Raw genomic sequence first — 23,043 nt, forward strand, 5'->3', positions numbered from 1 at the left:
AATCCCAGCACTTGGGAGGCAGAGGCAGGTGGATTTCTGAGTTCGAGGCCAGCCTGGTCTACAAAGTGAGTTCCAGGACAGCCAGGGCTACACAGAAAAACCCTGTCTCGAAAAACAAAACAAAAATAAACCAAAAACCAAAACCCACAAGGCCTTCCCCTAGGGAGCCACTTCACCTCCTCAAGGCTTCACAACCTTTCCCAACAATGCCAATAGTGTAAGACCAAGTGTTCAAACACGTGAGTCTATTGTTGATTCTTCAAACTATTTTGGTGTGAGTGTGTGTGTGCGTGTGTGTGTGTATGCTTCAATGAAGTAAAGCTTAACAATTTTGATCCCAGAATTGGGCATGCGGGTTTGGTAAAAAAGGAAATTGGGAATGGGTGGGAGGTGAGGCGAGAACTGTGGTTACGGTGTGATCATCTGATTGATTGTCTTACCAAAGATTTGATAGTTCTTGTTGTAAGGGAATTTTTTTCTTTGCTTGTTGTAAGAACCTAAATTTAAGCAGTAAGTTACATGTGGGCAAACATTTCTAAAAGATAAGTAGTTCTCAGACATAAATTAATGATATTGCTAGGGAAAATAAATGAAATTGCTTATAAAAAATGATATACTTAGAGCCCTCTTTTCTGCTACTGAGGTTTTGCTGTATTTTGCAGGGAATAATCATTTAACATAATGTATAATGTGGAGGAAAATAGTAATAGAATTGCTACTTGGTAGCTTCTGTTGAAGAGTGTACTTGTCTTTGTGTGTGTGTTGGGGGGTGGGAAGGTCAGGTCCCCATACACATTATCCTCATTTGGAAGAAACTATACGTGTTAAATTCTGTTTTCATCTTCATAGTTACTATTTTCTTAGTTTACATAATTATAATTATTTCCCTTGAGGTTCTTTTTCTTTATGGAAATAACATCTCCTTCAGTATCCCTCTGTCTATCATCCTAAATACAGCTATTGTTGAACTTTATCTATCTTCTAATAGTATTTAGTGGAGTTGCGTGAGTGCACAATATTGGCTTTTCATGGTGTGATTAGCATCAACGTAAGAAGAGTAAGAATGCCCATTAGTAGGAATCCTACAGCTAATGTGTTGGTCTTGGGAAGTAATGTTCTCTTGGGGGTGCCACTTGGCCCATGTAGTTGTTATTGTATTTTGAGTTAAACATCATTGCCACATATTAGTCATACTCTACTCTGTTATCACTACATATGGATCTGCCTGAAATGGCCTTTAATTGTCCTCAGTTCCTTCTTATGCTTTGATTCTATAAACTTGATTCTGCCTTAAATAGCCTTCTGTGGCCAGAGGAGAAATGGGTAGCACCCTCAAATTAGGGAGAAATGTTTTTGAAGATGTTGTTAAAACAAACAAACAAACAAACAAACAAACAAACAAACTACACATGGATATTTCAGGAATCCTGTGAGATTGGTGGAACTGATAAGGAAAACTACAGTCGAAGTGAATGTTTTGCTCATATTTGTCACAAGCAACAGACAGAACAAGTTGCCAGAACCACCGAGGCACTGTAGCAGGGTATAAATCCGAATTTAAAAACCTGGAGCATAGGGCGAGATTCTGTATCTTTAGTATCAATGTTAGCTAGAATATATGCATTGTCTTTAATCTTCTCTTTGATGGTTTCTTCTAACCTTCCTCTGAGCTATAGCACTCAGAAGCCACAGGCCAGGCCACCAGAGCGTCTCTCATGAGTATACAGGTCAGCATACTGAGTAACAGGCCAGGTGGAATGAGAGTGTATATACTAGGTAGCTAGTGCCTATAGTACTAGACTGGTTTCAGCTTTCCATCAGAGACTCCGTTATTACATCTGGAAATTTACTGGGCAGCTTTCTAAAAGCGCTCCTTCAACATCAGCTCCCTCCTCTCCAACTTCCTGCACAAGATGCTCCTTGAAGCTTTTATAGCAAGGTGCATGGTACTGTTTTTTTGTCATATGTGTTTATCTACTGTCCACTGTTTCTGTCAGACACTGAGGCATGTCCTAGAACATGTCCTCCACATAAGAAGACAACCACCTTTATTATTATTATTATTATTATTATTATTATGCTCATCTCTCATGTCAGACAGGATTGTGTCATTGTTGTATAGAGACTTTTCCTGTGGAGATGCAACATACACAAAGCTACCTACCCCCAGAAGAGGAACCCAAGACAGATCAACGTAGTAATTGCTCTAGACCTTTTTTTTTTTTTTTAACTATTGCAAAAAATGGTGGGAAGAATCCAAACCCTACTGGGTTGCTAGAACCCTGCACAGAGCAACTGAAGCACCTAATTATGTACTAGATTATTCTTCTACACCCCAATCCTCGTCAGTCTCTAGGTCTGTCCTCAATGCCTTGAAGAACATTGGAAAAAAAAAGCATACATCTGGTATTGCTTCATGGGATAAAGGGCAGGATCACAGTATTCCTGAGTTTCCCTGGTTACAACCCACGCTCCATTCAGAATGAGCTTTTCAGGATGCTTATGTCAGAGATGCTACCTCCAACTGTTTCATGTAGCACCGCATGTGGATGGATGTACACCAGCCCCCTAAGATGAGCTGAGAGTGGATTGACTGCTCTCTAGAGAAGGGCTAGTGATAGGTCTCGTCTCAGGATGGACACTGACTACGGCACACTGACAATTCAGTGAACTTCGCTTGACTCAAGCTTCTTAAGCGTATTCCCAGTAGGAGCTTTATTAAAGCTATTTATCCAAGGGAGGCATTTTTTTTTTTTTTTTTTTGCCGTGAGACCTTGTGACCTTACACTCAACAGACAGACAGATCCTATAATACAGTGGTTCTCAACTTTCCTAATACTGGATCCCTTTAATACAGTTCCTCATGTTTTGGTGACTTCCAACCATAAAATTATTTTTATTGCTATTTCCTAACTATAATTTTGCTACTGCTATGAACCTTAATGTAAATATTTGATTATGTAGAATATCTGATGTATGACCCACAGGATAAGAACTGCTGTTGTAGAGGGTCCTGGAAGTATTCCCTGGCCTTAAGGGGTCCTAGCCCCATCTTATTCTGACAAGCTTCATGGCTGACCTTACAGTACCAGATGTGGTCAGTGCAGAGGATACTTAGATCCTAGCATGCACCCCACCAAATTGTCACCAGGTGAGACTCTCAATCATTTTTGTTTCACCTTACCTACATCCTTTACTAGGTTGGGTAAGCTCCTTGGACTACAATAAATAAGACAGATGCTAGCCCCACCCACTTTGCTCTCCTGTGGTAGTACCTAATGAGGTGACAGATGGGAGTTACCACCTATCTCCAGGGTAAGGCCCTATTCTCTGACTTCTCTCCACCTATGGCAAATGGGGTGCTAACTCACTTCTTCTGGTTGTACTCTGGGCTCTTTTCATTCCTCCAATGGGGCATTAAGGAACTAGTTTTGCCCACTTGTGCCTCCCTGTCCCCCACCCCAAGGTTCTGGTCCCCCCCTTTTTTTTCTGTTCAGAAACCTCTTGATAGTTGTGTTGATTTTTTGTTCAGTACTCATTCTTAGACACCTACCATTGCTGCTACTGCTAGCGCCAAGTGTTCATCCTCCCTTCTGAATGCTTTCTCCCCTCCAAGACACTCAGGAAAGCAGGGCTGAGGGGCAGCAGGTTGGTTACTACTCCACCCCAGGGAAGATAGGGCTCTGCCACTTTGATAGGGCAGTTTTGAGCACTACTTGGAAAGAGGGGGGTCTATTTTAGTGGGAAAGGGGTATAGGGACCACCTTCTCCCCTTGTTCTATGGGGAAGGATGGCTGGTATTTCTTCTAGCCTGGTTTCTATTTGCAGTTACTTGAATAAAAAATAAAAAAAAACTTTCGAGGGGGTGCTATCTTGAACTCATTGTGTTGCATCTAAAATTGTGACATCATTCCTATCATTTCATTGTTTGACATTTTCTAATTTATTTTTAAAAAGTAATGTTTTTCTAAATTAGCTTAGTAAATTACTCTCCAGAATGCCTGTGGTTACTTCATAAGAAACCCAGTACCTTCCAGAAGTTTTCTCTTCGTGCAGGCATAATAAATATATCGAACTATAATAAATTGTGACAAAAAGTGATAATTACTCTCAGAGCAGTTCAGTAAAGGCCCATCATTCTCATAACAGCTTGGGAATGCTCAAGTGGTCTCCCTCTCGTGATCATGTTAAGAACTTTTAAGCATTTAAAGGGAAAGCAGGACTTAAGCAACTAACACATTGTGTACAAAAGCACAGGTCCCCACCCCTTGCTATCAGTCTGTTGAGATCCATTCCAAGAGCAATATATAGACAAAAGCAAAAGTCACACTTTGGATTGAGTCCTTTCTAAGACTATGTGGATGCAGGATAGCTGGTGTTAGCTGTGTGTGCACTAAGTAGCTGGACGGTCTTGTGAGGTCTTAAACTGTATACAAAAAAAAAAAAAATCTTACTGGATTGCAAGACCCAGCAGCATAGTTGTTATTCCTGTCCTGTTATTTCTTATTTCTGTAACAACGAGTTCCAATCTAATACAGGAATTGCCGTGTAAGAGGTGGAGGGTGTGCATGGTGAATGAGAGTGTCATGGCCTTTGGAGAAACACATACCCTGTGAACTCCTTGGAGAAGGTATCTACTTTACAGTGCTGTGAATCTCATTCTTCTCCCTGATATGGCATATTTTAGGACTGTCTAACCTTTGAGGATGTGGCTGTGAACTTCACCTTGGAGGAGTGGGATTTACTGGATCCTTCCCAGAAGCAGCTCTACACAGATGTGATGCAGGAAACCTTCAAAAACCTAATTGCTATAGGTAACGATAAGGTCATTTCCTTGCTTAACAATGAGAGAGCTGCTTTGCTTGCCAATGCTGTTCAGTGATTTAAGATATAAAGGGTACATGTGATAAATATTCCAAGCATTTCCTTGTTATAGGTAGGTTTCATAATACTTTTTCTGGCTCTGCATTTTAGGACAAATTGAGGAAGTCCAGAGGAGTAAAGATGTTGATGAAGATTCTAGGAGAAACCTAAGGTAAAATTTGTCCCCTCCAAATAAGAGGAATGTTGCTTAATAATTTGGGAATGAAAGGTAGATAGATGGCTTCGTAGTTAATAACATTGTTCTTTCAGACAACCAGGATTAGATTCCAGCACCCAGCATCTATTACTCCGGTCCTAGGAGATCGGACATGCACTTCTGACCTGTTTAGGCACTGCATGCAGGTGTTGCACAGACATTCATGCAAGTAAAACACCTATACACATATAAATAAATAAATAAATAAATAAATAGGAATTTTTTAAGAATGTAGAAATTTTAAAATAAACCCAACTTTAAAATAATTTAATCTCCAATAATTTTTATAAAAATTCATAGAGAGTTGGTGAAAGAATATACTAACAAGATGATACAGTTGATTTTCTGATCATCAAGTATATACAAATTTTGTTTCATGTACAAAATTATTTTAAAATGATATGGGCTATGTAGAGACTTGAAGTGCCAAGGTCAGGGGGTACCCAGGGGGTCTTCTACCCTCTCAGAGGAGAAGGAGAAGTGGGTAGGTGAAGAGACTGTGGAAGGAGGGGACCAGGAGTGGAAGTAGTGATCAGTATGTAAAAGGAATAAATAAATTAAAAATGATCTGGGAAGAAAACAAAACAAAACAAAATGATATGGGCTGGACAGAGAGTGCATCGGGGGTACGAACATGTGCTGTGTGAGCATTAGTACTTGAGTTTGGGGATCCCCAGCACTCACGGGTTTTTTAAAGGTAAGACTGAGCTATAGCTAGGGTTGTCTGGCTATCAGCCAAGCTGAAAGGGTGAGAAGGGTAGCATGACTTCCAGATCCAATAAGAGATCCCTGTCTCAAGAGGTTGACATGGAAAGTGATGGAAGAGGATCCCTGGTATTCTCATTTGACCACCACATGCAGACACCACACCTCACACAGTCAGGACTAGTGAGGATGGCTCAGGAGGGAAAGGTGCTTTCCACTAAGTCTAATGACCGTGGTTCCATCCCAGAACATGCATGGTGAATCAAGAGAACCAACTCTTACATGTTGTCCTCTGATATCTATATTGAGGTAGTGGCACATCTGTACTCACCCATCACACACACACACACACACACACACACACACACACACACACACACACACTGATATGTAGCCGGCTGAGGACTGAGCTCACAAATACCATTCTTCAGAGACCCTGAGTAGGGTCTCCTGCATCCATGTTGGAGCAGCTAGCAAACATCTGTACTCCAGTTTTAGACAATGTACAGTACAGGTACAGTACAGTACAGTACACTTATGTACACACACACACACACAATTAAAAATAAAACAAATCTTTACAGTTTTTTAAAAATACAAATAAATACTGTTTTAAACATTAAATAATAATAAAAGTAGAAAATGTATGACATTATCTTCAGGCTTTGAGTATGAGGTTTTTTTTTTTTTTTAAATGAAGAGTGTATTGACTCCACCAAGTTTTCCTCTAAGACCTTTATACAGTCTCCTCTACTTACCCAGTAATAATAATTTAAAAGCTTGAAGGAATGTATTCTTTCCACTGGTTATCATCTTCAAAATATACTGAATATATGCAAGTATTTTAAAATCTGAAAGCATTTTTGTAGAAGCATTTTGTTTAAAGAATATGTGTCATAGAGAGGCACCTTTAGGACTGACTAATTACAGTTCTAGCAATAGATGGCAGTTAGTTCAAGGCAAACGTAAGCAGCACAGCAAGAAGCAAGACTCCAGAACAAATGAATAATGAAAAATAAACAGGTGAATAAGCAAGCATAATGGCATGAGCATTCAGTGCTTGCAGAATATTTTACTTGGTAAAAGTGTTAACATCTATACGAATACCAGCATTTTCACATGATATGTCCTCTGGAAATCCTGTGGGACATGTAGCACATTCATGTTAAAGAATTCTAGCCATGTGAAATATGAACACTTGTCCTGACTGGTAACTTATAAGTGAGATCTGAGTACTGTGCCTTCTACTTTTTACAGACGTGGACTGGTGGAATTATTGTATGAACCCAATGAAGGCAGACGGTGTGACGGGATCTTCAGTGAGTTTCCAGATACTGTCATGCACAAGAAAACCTCTCACGGAGTAAAACGGTGTGAAAGTAATTTATGCGAAGACATACTTATTGGTCTTCCACCCCTAAATATGCATATTCCTCTTCAACCCGGACATAAACGATATGAATATGAGGTCTGTGAAGACAGTCTCTATAAATTTAGGGAATGTGGAAAAACCTTCATGTATCCTGAGTGCTATCTGAAACATGAAAATCCCCACGCCATTGAGAAGCCGTATAAATGTCATCAATGTGGGAAAGCCTTTTCTTCTTCAAGTAAGGTTCGAAGACATGAAAGAACTCATACTGGTGAGAAACCCTACATATGTAACCACTGCGGGAAAGCCTTCCCTAGTCGTGGTTCCCTTCGACGTCATGACAGGATTCACAGCGGAGAGAAACCCTTTGTATGTAAGTATTGTGGGAAAGCTTTCACTGGCCAAAGTTCACTTCCACGCCATGAAAGAATTCACAGTGGAGAGAAACCCTATGTATGCAAATACTGTGGCAAATGTTTCATTTCTTCAAGTACCTGTCGAGTACACGAACGGACTCACACTGGAGAGAAACTCTATGTTTGTAACCTGTGTAATAAAGCTGTCACTACTCGTACCTCCCTTCGAAATCATGAAAGAATCCACAGTGGTGAGAAACCCTATGTCTGTGAGCAGTGTGGGAAGGGTTTCATCTCTTCTGGTACCTTTCGGATACATGAACGAATTCACACTGGAGAGAAGCCCTATAGATGTAAGGAATGTGGGAAAGCCTTCACTATACAGAGTTCTCTTCAGCGCCACGAAAGGATTCATACTAGGGAAAAGCCCTATGACTGTAAGGAGTGTGGGAAAGCTTTCAGTGGGTACAGTTCCCTTCGACGCCATGAAAGGATTCACAGTGGAGAAAGACCCTATGCATGCAAGCAGTGTGGGAAAGCCTTTCCTGCTTTGGGTGATTGTCAGAGACATGAGCAAATTCACACCGGTGAGAAGCCCTACATATGTAAGCAGTGTGGGAAAGCCTTCACTCGTTGTGGTTCCCTTAGAATACATGAAAAGACCCATGCTAGAGAGAATTCCTAAGCGTAAAATGTGGGAAGGACTCCTTATTGCATGCCCTTTCTATAAAAAATTGTTAAAATGTTTAGTGAGGCAAACAAGTATCAATATAAAGTTATGAGGGCTGCCACTAGTCATATTTTTCAATTAACAAACAAAAGAACAAACTAAAAATGCACCCAATATCAAAACTTGCTCAGAAGGTTGACTGTAAGAAATTGTTTTAAAATTCTGTGAAATTCCTCAGGTAGTAGACAACCATAAATGTACATTATGAAAGGTTCAATGCAAAGTAATTTATGTAGAATGCTCCAAAAATTACATAACCTGAAGGAAATTTTTCTAAAATTATATCACACTGATTAGTTTATTACTAAAATAGATATCTGAACTATTTGTTTCTAAGTCTAACTCTTGTAAATAAATGGTGGCATGACAATTCTATGAAGTTTGCTTAAGCAGTGGAGCAAGAGAGTATCTTTTTTTCCCCTGTTCCCTACCATTCTGAAGAATTTTGGTTGTTTGAATAGTGAAATGGCCTTTTGAGATGTCGTTATAGCAAATATCTTAACAACAAATGAGTTGGCACGAGCTCACGGTGCTAGGACAAGATTCTCCAGGACAATGGATGTGCTCTAAGTTGGCATCTTATACAGCACTGTTTCTCCTATGGGTCCGGGACTTGAGGGCGTGGGAATCATCCCTATAACTCACCAGCAAATTTTTTTTTTCGTGTTCTGTAGATATTATGGTTCCACCAGGAGGAACACCCACCCATTCCTTTGAACTGGAAGCTAAGACACCCACACATACCTAACACCACACCCATTTACTCTGGGTTCCTTGTGCCCTTGAGTTAACTAAAAATTGTTATTGTTACTGGAGTGACGGTTCCACTTGACCAGTGGGGAATGAGACTGCCATTCAGCAATGGAGATGTTCTGATTATTTTTTGTTTACTTTACACAAGCTAGAGTTACCTGTAAGAGAAATCGCCATTAGATTGACCTGTAGGCAAGTCTGTGGGGGCATTTGTTTGATTAATGATGTATGGGACAGGGCTACTGTGGGTAGTGCAACTCCTGGGTAGGTGCTGTATAAGAAAGCAGGCTGAGTGAGCCACGAGGAGCAAGCCAAGACTCAGGTCTCTTCTTCAGATCCTACTTTCAAGGTCTAAGTTCCTGCCTTGAGATTCTCCTACCCTGGCTTCTCTTGCGGTTGGAATGTAAAGTGTAATTAAAACAAATCCGTTTTCCTCAAGTTGATTTTGGTCAGTGTTTTAGCAACAACAACAATAACAATTCAAACTAGAATACAAGGAAAGGAAGTCTATTCCTGGATTTCCTTTTTATTGCCATGTCTGTTGATTAAAACCCATGGGAAGCTACAACTCAGTCCAAACAGGGTAATAAATGGCTCAGATACTCAAGAATGCAAGTTTGAATCACTTCTCAAGGCAAAGAACCAGTTGATTTGGGTGTATGATGATGTTTTTAGTTACTTACAAGTTTTTTTTTATACCAAAATTTATTTTAAATTAAAAATTAAAAAAGATTAAAATGCTTAGCACTTGCTGAAGAGGAAGAAATACAAAATGACATCAGAAGGTACTTATAAATATGGCATGCCTGTGGGTCCAGTTACAGAAGTGAGGATTCTGATTTTATCGGGTCTTATTTTATTAAGAGAATATATGTTGGGCTGGGTGTGATGGCATATTCCTTTAATGCCAGCTCTCAGGAGGCAAAGGCAAATGAGTCTGTTAGTTCAAGACCAACTTGGTTGACATAGTGAGTTTCAGAACAGCCAGGGATGCATAGACTCAAAAACAAAAAAAAAGAATATGTTTATTTTTGTACTTGATAGTGTTGATTGCCAATGTGATAAATCTAGAATCACCTGTGAGATGGGCCCCTGAGAATTCCTGTGGACAGTTATCTTGATTGCATAAATGAGATAGAAAGATTCACCCACTGTTGGAAGTGCCAGTTCCTGACTGGAATCTATAAGCATATAAAAGTGGAGTATTAACTGTCTGAGCACAAGCACACAAGTGTTAATTCACTGTTCTCTGCTTTTGACTATGGATGTGAAAGATGCTCAAGTTACTGCCATATTGACTCCCCACAGTGATGGAATTATAAGCCAAATTAGCCCCCCCCTTTCCTTTATGTTGCTTTTACCTGGATATTTTGTCACAACAGGAAATGAAGCTAAGAAATATACACACATATAAAATAGATATTCATGTTTTCTTTAATCTCTTCTTTTACCATGTAATATATTTATTGATTTAATAATACTGGGTATTGCTATGTATTGTCATATTTAATTATGGTATAATAAGTGAATACGTTTTCCTTAAGGGACTTTAGCACCTATTCTGTGGAAACAATGTTTTCATTTGTACATGAAAATCATGTTAGGTGAAATAACTTTGTTAGCATCTTTATTTAGAAATTGTGTATAATCTAGGTTCACTTGACTGATGAAATGCACCTGTATATTGGTGAGGAAATTTCCATAGAAGGAGTGATATGTAGGGCAGTGACTTGGAGGGGAAAACACAGATTCAGTGTGGGTAGCAACTCCCAACATGGTCCTAGATGAAGTCTCAGGAAAAGCAGCAGGCACACACGTCCCTTCCTTTTGGTGTGAGTGTATCTATTGATGCTACTATGAACCTCTGCTGTCTTTTTCCTCTTAACTTGGACTCAGTTCTAGTGACTCTCTAGGAGCTTCCAGTATTTGGCCTCAGATTGGGCCCCCCAAGGCATTTAGCTTTTCAGAGTGGGCAGCTACCAAGATCTCTACTTCTCTGGTACAACCAACCATTGTTGGATCACCAGCCCCTATCATATGTGACGATCTAGTAAATATCTTCTTTAATAACTTTCTCGGTTCGGTTCTGGAAAACCCTAATATGATCTGACTAATTGAAAGAGAAATTTTGCTCTTTTTCAGCTTTTGCAAAATTTAATCAATTTTACAAATTTCAAAGACATGTACAGAATGTTTGGGGGTTTGTTTGGTTTGTTTTGTTATTTGATCTCGATCCATACTACTACTTAAGAACTACCTACTTTTTAAAAGTCTCTGTGTGTAAAGATGTATATGCTGCAGAACATGTGTGCAGGTCAGAGGGCAGCTTTGAGTGTCAGTTGCCACCTTCCATCTTGCTGAGACAGGGTCTCTTGCTTCTGCTGCATCTGCTAGCTGGCCTGTGAACTTCGGGGGATCCTGCTTCCATCTCCTATCTTGTCATAGAAATATGGGATAACAGGTATGCGATTGCTGCATCTGGGTTTTAGGAGTTTTAACTCATGTCATCTCACTGGGCAAGTCCTTTATCTACAGCTGTTGCCCCAGGGCAAAATTATATATTTTTGCATATAATGTGTTAACACTTCTCATCATAAAATATGCTGTTCCTATGAGTGTATGGCTAATTCCAGTCATCTGGACTAGTTTAAACTTTTATACCTTAGATACTCAAGTATTTCCTATGATACTCTGAACAGTCTTCCAGTAAATACAAATGTTCTTCAAATTTGGTAATATTTGCTTTTATAAACTCACAATGAAATGAGTCCATAAATTGAAATTGAAAATTACTGAACTTCAATGCTAAGTTGAGGCTAAATTTGAAACTCTTCAAATTGAAGCATGCCAAAAGGAGCAAATTATGGAAAAGAAAACACTACCCCCCCCCCCCATACAGTCTCTGGTTCTCTTTGCTAATAAAAGCAGGAAACTTGAAATGCCATTGATTAAACCCAAATTGAAAAGCCTGCCATGGTGATCATATCTTTAACCCCCCAGCATTTGGGAGGGTCTCTATGAGTTCAAGACCAGCCTAGTCTGCACAGAGAGACCCGGTGTCATAAGTGGAAGAACACGAAAGAAGGAAGAAGAAGAAGAAGAAAACAACTTTTCGTGTTTAAGACTAAAATGACATATTTCTAGCACTTGCCTCTCATTCCTACATCTGTACAATTGCCCACAGAAATCTGCCTCACTCAACCTTTGTTTATCAAACAATTCCTTAGCATTTAACTTTTGTCATGGACTATACTCTCTAAGAAGTATTTTTAAAGGGTTTGTTAATTGTAGAGGGTGGGGGGAGGGATGAAGGGGGTTTAAACAACCTTTAAAGAGATTATTTCCTTCCCTTGAGCACCTTTCTATTTTAATCTCCAAATCTACACTGGCTCAGCCTGAAATTCTTTTTTTTTCATCGAAGCCATGAATCCCACTTTTGCTTGGTGACAGCATGCTGTGAAACTGCCTTCCTACCTGCAATGCCAAGCTCATTTCCATAACACCTGTTGGACAAAATCACCTGTTTGATAATGACACATTGAATAGCTTAATTAACTGAATGTTTCATGCTGCTGTATGATGTGATGGCAGTTTTATGCTCATTAAGATGAGTTGTGCTCTATCTGATTTGAATGCATCAAGATCGTCCAAAAGTACATTGCATATTGATATCCAGTTTAAGGTCGCCCTTTGAAAGTCAATAGCATTTTCTTATATATATATATATTTTTTTATGTGTGTGTGTCTGTTGTGCACATGAGTTTGTGGCAGCAGAGATCAGAAGACGGGGTTGGCTCTCCTGGTCACCATGGCAGTTGTGAGTCACCTGATGCGAGTGCTAGGAACTGAATCTGGGGCCTCAGCAACAGTGGTGTATTGGTTTATTTTCTGTTTTGGCATGAAATATCCTAAGTCTTTTCCACTCCCAAGTTTTTGTTGTTGGTTTTGGTCTGCATTCTATTGCAACAGAAAGGAAACTACAAAAAATTGCACTCGTAAGCAGTGAGCCATCTCTCCAGCCCCTTGATAGCATTTTCTGATCAGTGATTTTTGTTTCCCAACCACTTAAAATAAAAAACCTCCATAAACAAAGACTAGTGTGAGTCACTGAGCATCCTTCTTTCTGCTAAAATACTCCTAAATAGAGTATTCACTTACTTCTTAGTATTACTATAACAATTTTTAAGTCTGTTGTTAGACCTGAAAAAAAATTGCACAACTGTCTGACTAAAGCAAGCCAAATTTGGAACTGACCAGCTGGCTACCTCTCCCAAAGCTGGGATTTCAGAGAGCACCTTCTCACTGGTTTTGGGGGGTTCCTTTTATGGGGAAGGGTTAGGGTTGATAGAAAAGAACTGCCAAGATAATTGGCTGTTCATACCTGGACAGAAGACTGGAGGACTTAGGGCTCAGGGCTGCCTGTGAGGTGAATAAATGCCATGCAGAACGGCTGCCAGGATAGTTGGTTTTTAGGAAGGAGGCAATAAGCATAGTGAAAGACTACACCATATGGAAGGGGAGTCACCGAGGTATCTGGGAAGACACATCTTCATAAGGCAAAAGGGCAGTCATTATCACAGGTTCAGGAGTTCAGAGTAAGGCAAAGGGTATTTTTACATCATGGGGATACATATTTATTGGTTGAAAAGCATAAATTGCCAGAGGCTTAGAAAACAAACATATTCTTATATGATATGAAAATGTAACAGTTATGACAATGTAGCTCCTTACATTAGGCTTAAAGAACAGAAATGTATTCTTGTACGGTATGGAGACTTAGTAACAGTGAGTGACAGTATGGGTCTGTAACAACACTGGCCTCTCTTTTGGTTCCACACCATATGAGGGCAGTATGTTTAGGTAAATTGTTAGGATAGAAGCCTATGAAGAAACAAAAATACCACCACTTGTGGTCAGTGTCTAACTACTTATTTAATAAGTATATCGTGGTCATCCTTAAACATTTATTAATATTTATTCATCTGTTTATTTTTGAGATAGGGTCTCACTTTGTAGCTCTACCTGGCCTGGAACTCATTATGCAGACCAGGCTGGGCTCCAACTCATAAACACCTGCCTGTATCTGCCTCTGTCTCCTTTGCTGGGATTAGATGCATATGCTACCACACTCATGAAAGCAAGCATCACCAACATTCCATGTTCTTGTATAATAATTACTTCAGGTTTAGGGTTTTCTTTTTTACCATTAATTTATTCATATTATATTCCAATTGCAGGCCCCCTCTTCCCAGTGCCCCCTTCCACATTCCCTCCCCCCAGTCTCCACCATCCCCTTAGGGTTTTCTAAGGACTTTTGCTGTAGCTGGACCTTCTGATAAACTTGTTCAGTGCTAGGAAACCTGGCACATCTTAAAGCAAAACGGTATGAATGAGTTCACTGAGCTGTGGAAAAATATAAAAAAGATGCAGGTGCTCCCACACACTTTGAAACACTTCTCATGAGAGATGCCACCTGGAAAGCAGACAATAGGAAAATAAATTGAGCTATTCAGCTGCCTCAAGGGATGGATGGTGGCGGGTCTGTTTCCCTTTACCATACACCACAGCTTCTGTTATTCAGGGTCTCTATGGGTTATATTCCTTAATAGCTAATGGCTACTTCTGGTACTGTGGCTTCATCATGGTCCATATGAACTAGCTTTTGTACTGTTCAATAACATCTCCGCCAGTCTCTCTCTCTGAGTCATCTGACTCATACCTAAACCAGACATCACGTAGCTGGACACCCATGTAGATGTCTGTAGGCATAACGTTTTTATGCACTGTGTAAAGGTTATCTGTGTGTGTGTGTGTGTGTGTGTTTTAAGTTTAAAGCACATGTACTAAGTGTGCTTGCAGGAAATATAAATGAAAAACGAAGAGAGATAAAACTTTAAAACACAAAAGGGAACTGGAGAGATGGCTCAGAGAATTAAGAACACTAGTTGGTCTTATACAGAAGAGCAGAGATAGATTCTCAGCACCCACATTGGGCAACTCACAACCACTCTGGGAAGGAATCTGATACCCTATCCTGGCTTCTTGGCTATCACATGCACATATACATACATACATCTTTAAAAATTAACATTTAAAATCTAAGAAAGGACCCAAGTGGCCACCCCAGCCACACCAGCCTCCAGAAAGACACCTGCCTGGGATGGAAGAAAGGCACCTACCATGGGTGCTACTACAATGGATGAATGCGTGATAGAAAGATGGGAAGAATGGAGTATCCAGTGGAGATGCAGAAGAGAAAGTGAAGCCTAGAAGTTCATACAATGTGGAGAAAGGTGTAACTAGAGGCACACAGCAGCAAGGAACAGGCAGATAGGAGGAGGTCCTGACCCAAGGGCTGCCACCAAGGGCTGTATCTGAGTCTCTGATGCTGCTGCAACTGGTATCTGTGTCAATGTCTGTTACCACCAAAGACCAAGTGGATGTCTGTGGTCTGGGCTGCTGCTGGACACCATGTAGATGTCTGTAGACAAAATGTTTTTATGCACTGTATAAAGGTTATCCTTTGTTTTCTTTTTTATTTAACTTTATTATTTGTTTGTTTGTTTGATTGTTTGTTTATACGTATTCACTGTACATCCTGCTCACTGCCCCCTTCTGGTCACCCCCTCCAACAATCCTTCCACCATTTCCCTCCCCTTTTCCTGTGAGTGGGTGGAGTCCCCTGGATATCCCCCTAGCCCTGGCATTTCAAGTCTCTACAAGGCTAGGCACTTCCTCTCCCATTGAGGCCAGACAAGGCATCCCAGTTAGAGGATCATATCCCACATATAGGCAGCAGCTTTTGGAATAGCCCCTGCTCTAGTTGTTTGGGACCCACATGTAAGACCAAGGTGCATAACTGGTGCACTATGTGTGGGGAGGCCTAGGTCCAGCCCATGTATGTTCTTTGGTTGGTGGTTCAGACTCTGAGAGCCCCAAGAGTCCAGGTTAGTTGACTCTATTGGTCTTCTTGTGGCCGTCTTATTCCTTAGAGGCTGAAATCCTTCCTCTTGTTCTTCCATAAGAGTCCCCAAGCTCCATCCACTGTTTGACTGTGGGTGTCTGTATCTGTCTGAGTCAGCTGTTGGGTGGGTCCTCTTAAAGAACAACTTGTTCCTGTCTGCAAACATAACACAGTATCATTAATAGTGACAGGGATGGGTGCTTGCCCATGGGATGGGTCTCAAGTTGGGCCTGTTATTGGTTGGCCATTCATTCAGTCTGTGTTCCATTCCCTGTGCCTGTATTTCTTGTAGACAGGATAAATTTGGGGTTAAACGTTTTGTAGGTGTGTTGGTGCCTTTATTGCTCTACTGTGGTTCCTGCCTGGCTTTAAGAGGTGGCCTCTTCAGGTTCTATATCCCCAATATAGTTGGTCACAGCTAAGGTCACCTCCATTGGTTCTTGGGTGCTTCCTTTATCTGAGGTCTCTGTCTCGTCCTGGAAATGCCCTATCCTTGTGTTACTGAAAAGCTGATTTCTCATATTCATATTTTGTTGCAATCTAGACGTAACGTTGTTATGTTTATTTATTTATTTATTTATTTATTTATTTATTATTTTTGGTTTTTCGAGACAAGGTTTCTTTGTGTAGCCCTGGCTGTCCTGTGTTATGTTTATTCTTAGATGCTCCTTTCTCAAGCTTTTATAAACATTGTCATTTGTTCATTCTCTGCCTTAGCAATAAAAGCCAAAGAGCCAATTCAGAGCTTTAGGGAGAATAAGGTGAGATTTCCAATTCTAGGAAGGGGAAGAGGGAGCCACAAGGAGCGTTGAGGCAGCATGAGGAGAAGAGAGCTGGATCAAAAAAGGATGAAAAATGCAAATAATTTGAGAATATTTTCTGGGAGGAAGCCTGACTAGCTTGAAGGTATAGAATGGCATAATAATTGTTCAGTATTTGGCTCCTGTCTGCAAAAATAACGAAGTATCATTAATAGTGACAGGGATTGGTGCTTGCCAATGGGATGGGTCTCAAGTTGGGCATTTTAATAAATCTTAGTCTTTCTATATGGTTATTGAGGAATAATCTGGTTAAGGAATAACTGCTGTCATATTAATTTTATGAGTCTATATTAATATAATAATAAATCAACAGACATCTGAGATCTGAGCTCCCTCGGGGACATATTCATCTGAGTGACCAGCGCTGCCCCCTGAGGCCATGGGGACATCGGGGCCCTTGCTGCTGCTGAGGGCCATGCCTTGGGTCTGTAATCCTATGGCAGCTGGCATTTATATTGATGTCCTAGGTCTGTGTTACCACCAAACTTGAGGCAGATGTCCCTGGTGTGGACTGCCACTTGAGGCACAGTGCTGAGCTGGCCACCCCCTTGCCAGGCCATCACACTTGGGAAAGCTGGCCCTGCCCCTCACCTGGGCTTATTACGATCTCTTGCTTATTTTTCAAGTTTCCTGTCACACCAGATTTATTGGAGAACATTGCTTTCTCTCTTAAGTGGAAATTACCTTAGTTTTTCCAGACAATTTTGTATTTATCTTCAATGGTCAAGTCTTCTAGAATTTTTCCTAAAGTGAAGATTCAGAAGTCACAAATTATTACATTACAGAAAACCCATATATTTTCTCTGCATTCATAGCATAAAGTGATGATTCCTGAAATATTCACTAAAATGTTATTTTTCCATGTTTCAAATCACTGGGCATCACAGAGAACTTTTCCAAATGATTAACTAAGAAGATACTAGGCAACTCATTCTCACCTGTAAAAGTCAAGTTTCTGAAGGTTTCCTGAATCACTTCTCTGTAGAATCTCTTACAGGGAGGATCCAGAACAACTCACTCTTTCAGGGTGAAGTTCATAGGCACTAAATCTACTGACTCCTAAAATATCCCACATCCATTTCTAAGAGGAAGGGTAAGAATCACACTATAGACCTAGACTCGCTCCATTAGCAGTTGATAAAGGACTGGAGGTATGGCTCAGTGCTGAAGAAGTTGTTTGGCATGTGCAAATGGGTTTGATCTCTAACCGAGTGGGAGGGGCATGGAGAGATGTCTTGCTGGTTAGAAATGCTTGCTCCACAATCATAATGACTGATCACAGTACCCATGTAAAGGGCTCATTGGGTTTCTCTTTGGATTTATTTTATTTTTATTCATAGATATATGTATGTATATGTATACATGAGTACAGGTTCCCAGAGAGTCCAGAAGTGGATATTAGATCCCCCGGAGCTAGAGTTACATACAGGTAGTTTTAGGCCATCCAATTTGAGTCTGGGAAGCACATTCAGGGCCTCTGCAAAAGCAGTAAGTACTCTTAACCAGTGAACTAGTTTTTCAGCCCCAACAAAGTTTTTTCAAAACATATATTGGAAAACAGCCTTAAACAAAAAAAACAGTGTTGAGATAATTGAATAGGTACATGTAGAAAAATAAGTTGTGCTTATCTCTCTCAATCTGCATAAAATTAACTCAAAATGCATCAGAAACCTTAATATAAGACCAGAAATTCTGAAACTCCAATAGCAAAACATAGGCAAAGTCCTTCTAGATATAGGTCCAATCAACCACGTTATCTTTTTTTTAAGATTTATTTTTATTATTCTAAGTTGTGTGTTTATGTCTGTTTGTGGGTGTCTTGTTAGGGTTTCATTGCTGTGAAGAAGAGACACTATGACCAAGGCAACTCTTATAAAGAAAAATATTTAATTGGGGCTGGTTTGCAGTTTCAGAGGTTTAGTCCATTATCATCATGTGAGGGAAGCAAGGCAGCATCCAGGCAGACATGGTGCTGGAGAAGGAGGTGAGAGTTCTATATCTTGATCCTAAGGCAGCCAGGAGGAATGTGTTTCACACTGGGTGTAGCTTGAGCATTTAAGACTTCGAAGCCCCAATTTCACAGTGACACACTTTTTCTAACAAGACTATACCTCTTCCAATAAGTAATGCCATTCCCTATGGCCAAGTATTCAAACACATGAATCTATGGGGACCATACCTATTCAAACCACCACAGTGGGCAAGTGCACATGTGCCAGGAAAGGACAGAAATGAGTTACAGATAGTTGTGAGCCATCTGATGTGAGTACTGGGAATGGGTTCTCTGTTAGAACAGTACATGCACTTAACCACTGAGCCATTTCTCTAGCCCAACCAAGGATTTTCTAAATAGGATTTCAACAGTATCGGAGATAATGTCCAAATTTGACAAAGGGAATTCATGAAATTAAAAAGTGTCTGTATAACAAAGGAAACAATAAGCAATTTAGAGAGGCAGAATACAGAATGGGAGGAAATCTGTGTTATGGTTCTGATAAGAATTATTAACTGGGATCTATTAAGAATGCTAATAACTGCCAGGCAGTGGTGGTTCACGCCTTTAATCCCAGCACTTGGGAGGCAGAGACAGGCTGATTTCTGAGTTCGAGGCCAGCCTGGTCTACAGAGTGAGTTCCAGGACAGCCAAGGCTATACAGAGAAACCTTGTCTCAAAAAACCAAAAACCAAAAACCACCACCAAAAAAAAAAAGAATGCTAATAGCCAGGACAAAACACTATTTCATGACCACTGCACTCATGAACGCTCAGCAACTGTGGTTACCTGCACAAGATCAAGCCAGTTGACTTTCTAAGATGTATGGTGGAGGGGCACATGAGGCTCGTACACCTCTAGGAGTTATTGTAAGTGGAGGGCTAGTACAGAAAGATGAGTCAGTTATTTTTCAAGAGTGTAGCCTCTGGTAGGTTGGCCATGCTCTCTCCAATGAATGGCCCCACACCCATGCACTGCTGAGCAGCATTAATTGACCTCAGTGTTTTGGTTTGATTTTGTAATAAGAATAGAAAAAGGTCTTTTAGACATGTAAAAATAGCTTAGTCAAATAGCTACACCCAAGACTGAATCTGATAAGCAGAACTCAATGACATCACTCATTCAAAATAACCAGACACAATCTAAGACCCAGTGATGCCCACTGGACATTATATAAGCAGAGACTAAGAACAGTGCTTGGCTCTGCACAGCTGGGGAGATGGCACCTTAATCTGTCCTGCAGCTGGAGAGTCTCTCCCAGGATCCTGACCCTCAAATCATAAATTTCTGTTAGAAACTGGACCTGGCCTTCAGGTAAGATTTGTTCCACAGGTGAGCAGCCATGGGGAGATAGACTTAGGACTGTAGTTAGGAATTTAGTGAAAATTGTATGATGACTCTCAACATAATAAAATATAACATTTGTTATACTTACTACGCATATCTCTCTTCTTGCTTGTGACAGTTCTGCTTTTGAGAAAGAATTTCACTTTGTAGCCCTGGCTGACCTGGAACTTACTATGTAGATCAGGCTCTCAGAAATCTTTCTACTTCTCTATGTAGGCTATGAGCTCTCAGATCTTTTTGGGTTTTTTTGTTTTTGTTTTTGTTTTTATTTGTTTGTTTGGCTTTTTGAGACAGGGATTCTCTGTTTAGCCCTGGCTGTCCTGGAACTCACTTTGTAGACCAGGCTGGCCTCGAATTCAGAAATCTGCCTGCCTCTGCCTCCCAAGTGCTGGGATTAAAGGCGTGTGCCACCACATCCGGCTCTCTCAGATCTTTTTATTTCTCCTTTTTGAATGCTGAGATTAAAGGCATGCATCGCCCCACTTGGGTCACTGGATTCAGTTTTAAAAAAGAGAAAGAACCAGGGATGCAGGGCTGGTTTAATATACGGAAATCTATCACCAGGGATGCAGGGCTGGTTTAATATACGGAAATCTATCACCAGGGATGCAGGGCTGGTTTAATATACGGAAATCTATCAACATAATCCACTATATAAACAAACTCAAAGACAAAAACCACATGATCATCTCCTTAGATGCTGAGAAAGCATTTGACAAAATCCAACACCCATTCATGATAAAAATCTTGGAAAGATCAGGAATTCAAGGCCCATACCTAATCATAATAACAGCAATATACTGCAAACCAGTAGCCAACATCAAACTAAATGGAGAGAAACTTGAAGCAATCCCACTAAAATCAGAGACTAGACAAGGCTGCCCACTCTCTCCCTACCTATTCAATATAGTACTAGAAGTCCTAGCCAGAGCAATTAGACAACGAAAGGAGATTAAGGGGATACAAATTAGCAAGGAAGAAGTCAAAATATTATTTGCAGATGATATGATGGTATATATAAGTGACCCGAAAATTCCACCAGGGAACTTCTAAACCTGATAAACAGCTTTAGTGAAGTAGCTAGATATAAAATTAACTCAAACAAATCAGTGGCCTTTCTTTACACAAAGGATAAACAGGCTGAGAAAGAAATTAGGGAAACAACACACTTCACAATACTCACAAATAATAAAAAAATACCTTGGTGTGACTCTAACTAAGGAAGTGAAAGATCTGTATGATAAGACCTTCAAGTCTCTGAAGAAAGAAATCAAAGATCACAGAAGATGGAAAGATCTCCCGTGCTCATGGATTGGCAGGATTAACATAGTCAAAATTGCTATCTTGCGGAAAGCAATCTACAGATTCAGTGCAATCCCCATCAAAATTCCAACTCAATTCTTCACAAAGTTAGAAAGGGCAATTTGAAAATTCATCTGAAATAACAAAAAACCTAGGATAGCAAAAAATATTCTCAACAATAAAAGAACCTCTCTGTGGTGGAATCACCGTGCCTGACCTCAAGCTGTACTACAGAGCAAATGTGATAAAAACTGCATGGTACTGGTACAACGACATACAGGTAGATCAATAGAATAGAATTGAAGACCCAGAAATGAACCCACAAACCTATGGTCAGTTGATCTTTGTTTGACAAAGGAGCTAAAACCATCCAATGTAAAGAAGACAGCATCTTCAACAAATGGTGCTGGGTCAACTGGTGGTTAGCATGTAGAAGAATGCAAATTGATCCATTCTTATCTCGTTGTACAAAGTTCAAGTCTAAGTGGACAAGAAACTACATAAAACCAGAGACTCTGAAACGTATAGAGGAGAAAGTGGGGGAAAGCCTTGAAGATATGGGCACAGTGGAAAAATTCCTGAACAGAACAGCAATGGCTTGTGCTGTAAGATCGAGAATCGACAAATGGGACCTCATAGAATAGCAAAGCTTTTGTAAGGCAAAAGACACTGTCAATAAGACAAAAAGACCACCAACAGATTGGAAAAGGATTTTTACCAATCCTAAATCAGATAGGGGATATATATATATATATATATATATATATATATATATATATATGGAACTCAAGAAGATGGACTCCAGAAATTCAAATAACCCTATTAAAAAATGGGGTGCAGAGCTAAACAAAGAATTTTCAACTAAGGAATATTGAATGGCTGAGAAACACCTGAAAAAATGTTCAACGTCCTTAATCATCAGGGAAATGCAAATCAAACAACCCTGAGATTCTACCTCACACCAGTCAGAGTGGCTAAGATCAAAAATTCAGGTGACAGCAGATGCTGGCAAGGATGTGGAGAAAAAGGAACACTCCTCCATTGTTGGTGGGATTGCAAGCTTATACAACCACTCTGGAAATCAGTCTGGCGGTTCCTCAGAGAAATGGACATAGTGCTACAGGAAGATCCAGCAATACGTCTCCTGGGCATATATCCAGAAGTTGTTCTAACTTTTAATAAGAACACATGCTCCACTATGTTCATAGCAGCCGTATTTATAATAGGCAGAAGCTGGAAAGAACCCAGATGCCCCTCAACAGAGGAATGGATACAGAAAGTGTGGTACATTTACACAATGGAGTAGTACTCAGCAATCAAAAACAATGAATTTATGAAATTCTTAGACAAATGACAGCCAGTATTGAGAAGGACCTTATCTGCTTGCCTATCAGGATCAGATTTGTGACAACAGCTTATGTACATATAAACAATGTATCATTTGCTTCACTCCTATTTCCCCCTTGAAAGCTTGTAGTTTTGTCCTACTGAGTATGTACATGCTGAGCAGACACAGCCCAATAGTTAACAGTGCATATTGTGCTTGCAGAGGACCTTTGAGTTCAAATCACAGGACCCAGGTTAGGTGTGGGATGGGCTGGGCTGTGATAAAGCAGCCTG

At 40.2% G+C, this 23,043-nt stretch overlaps 1 protein-coding gene across 2 annotated transcripts in view; it reads left to right on the forward strand.

The window, feature by feature from the left end:
* The window catches only part of LOC110312370 (zinc finger protein 14-like), a 24,587-nt gene extending 10,973 nt beyond the window's left edge, over positions 1 to 13,614 (forward strand). For both annotated transcript variants that reach the window (XM_021185918.2, XM_029471069.1), the window contains exons 2-4: positions 4,688 to 4,814; positions 4,975 to 5,035; positions 7,043 to 13,614. In XM_021185918.2, the coding sequence (XP_021041577.1) occupies positions 4,688 to 4,814; positions 4,975 to 5,035; positions 7,043 to 8,198 (1,344 nt within the window). In that variant the 3' untranslated portion in view covers positions 8,199 to 13,614. The remainder of the gene's footprint in view (positions 1 to 4,687; positions 4,815 to 4,974; positions 5,036 to 7,042) is intronic.
* The last annotated feature ends 9,429 nt before the right edge of the window (positions 13,615 to 23,043 follow it).

Source organism: Mus caroli, chromosome 17, assembly GCF_900094665.2.
Source record: "Mus caroli chromosome 17, CAROLI_EIJ_v1.1, whole genome shotgun sequence".
NCBI classification, from domain to species: domain Eukaryota; kingdom Metazoa; phylum Chordata; class Mammalia; order Rodentia; family Muridae; genus Mus; species Mus caroli.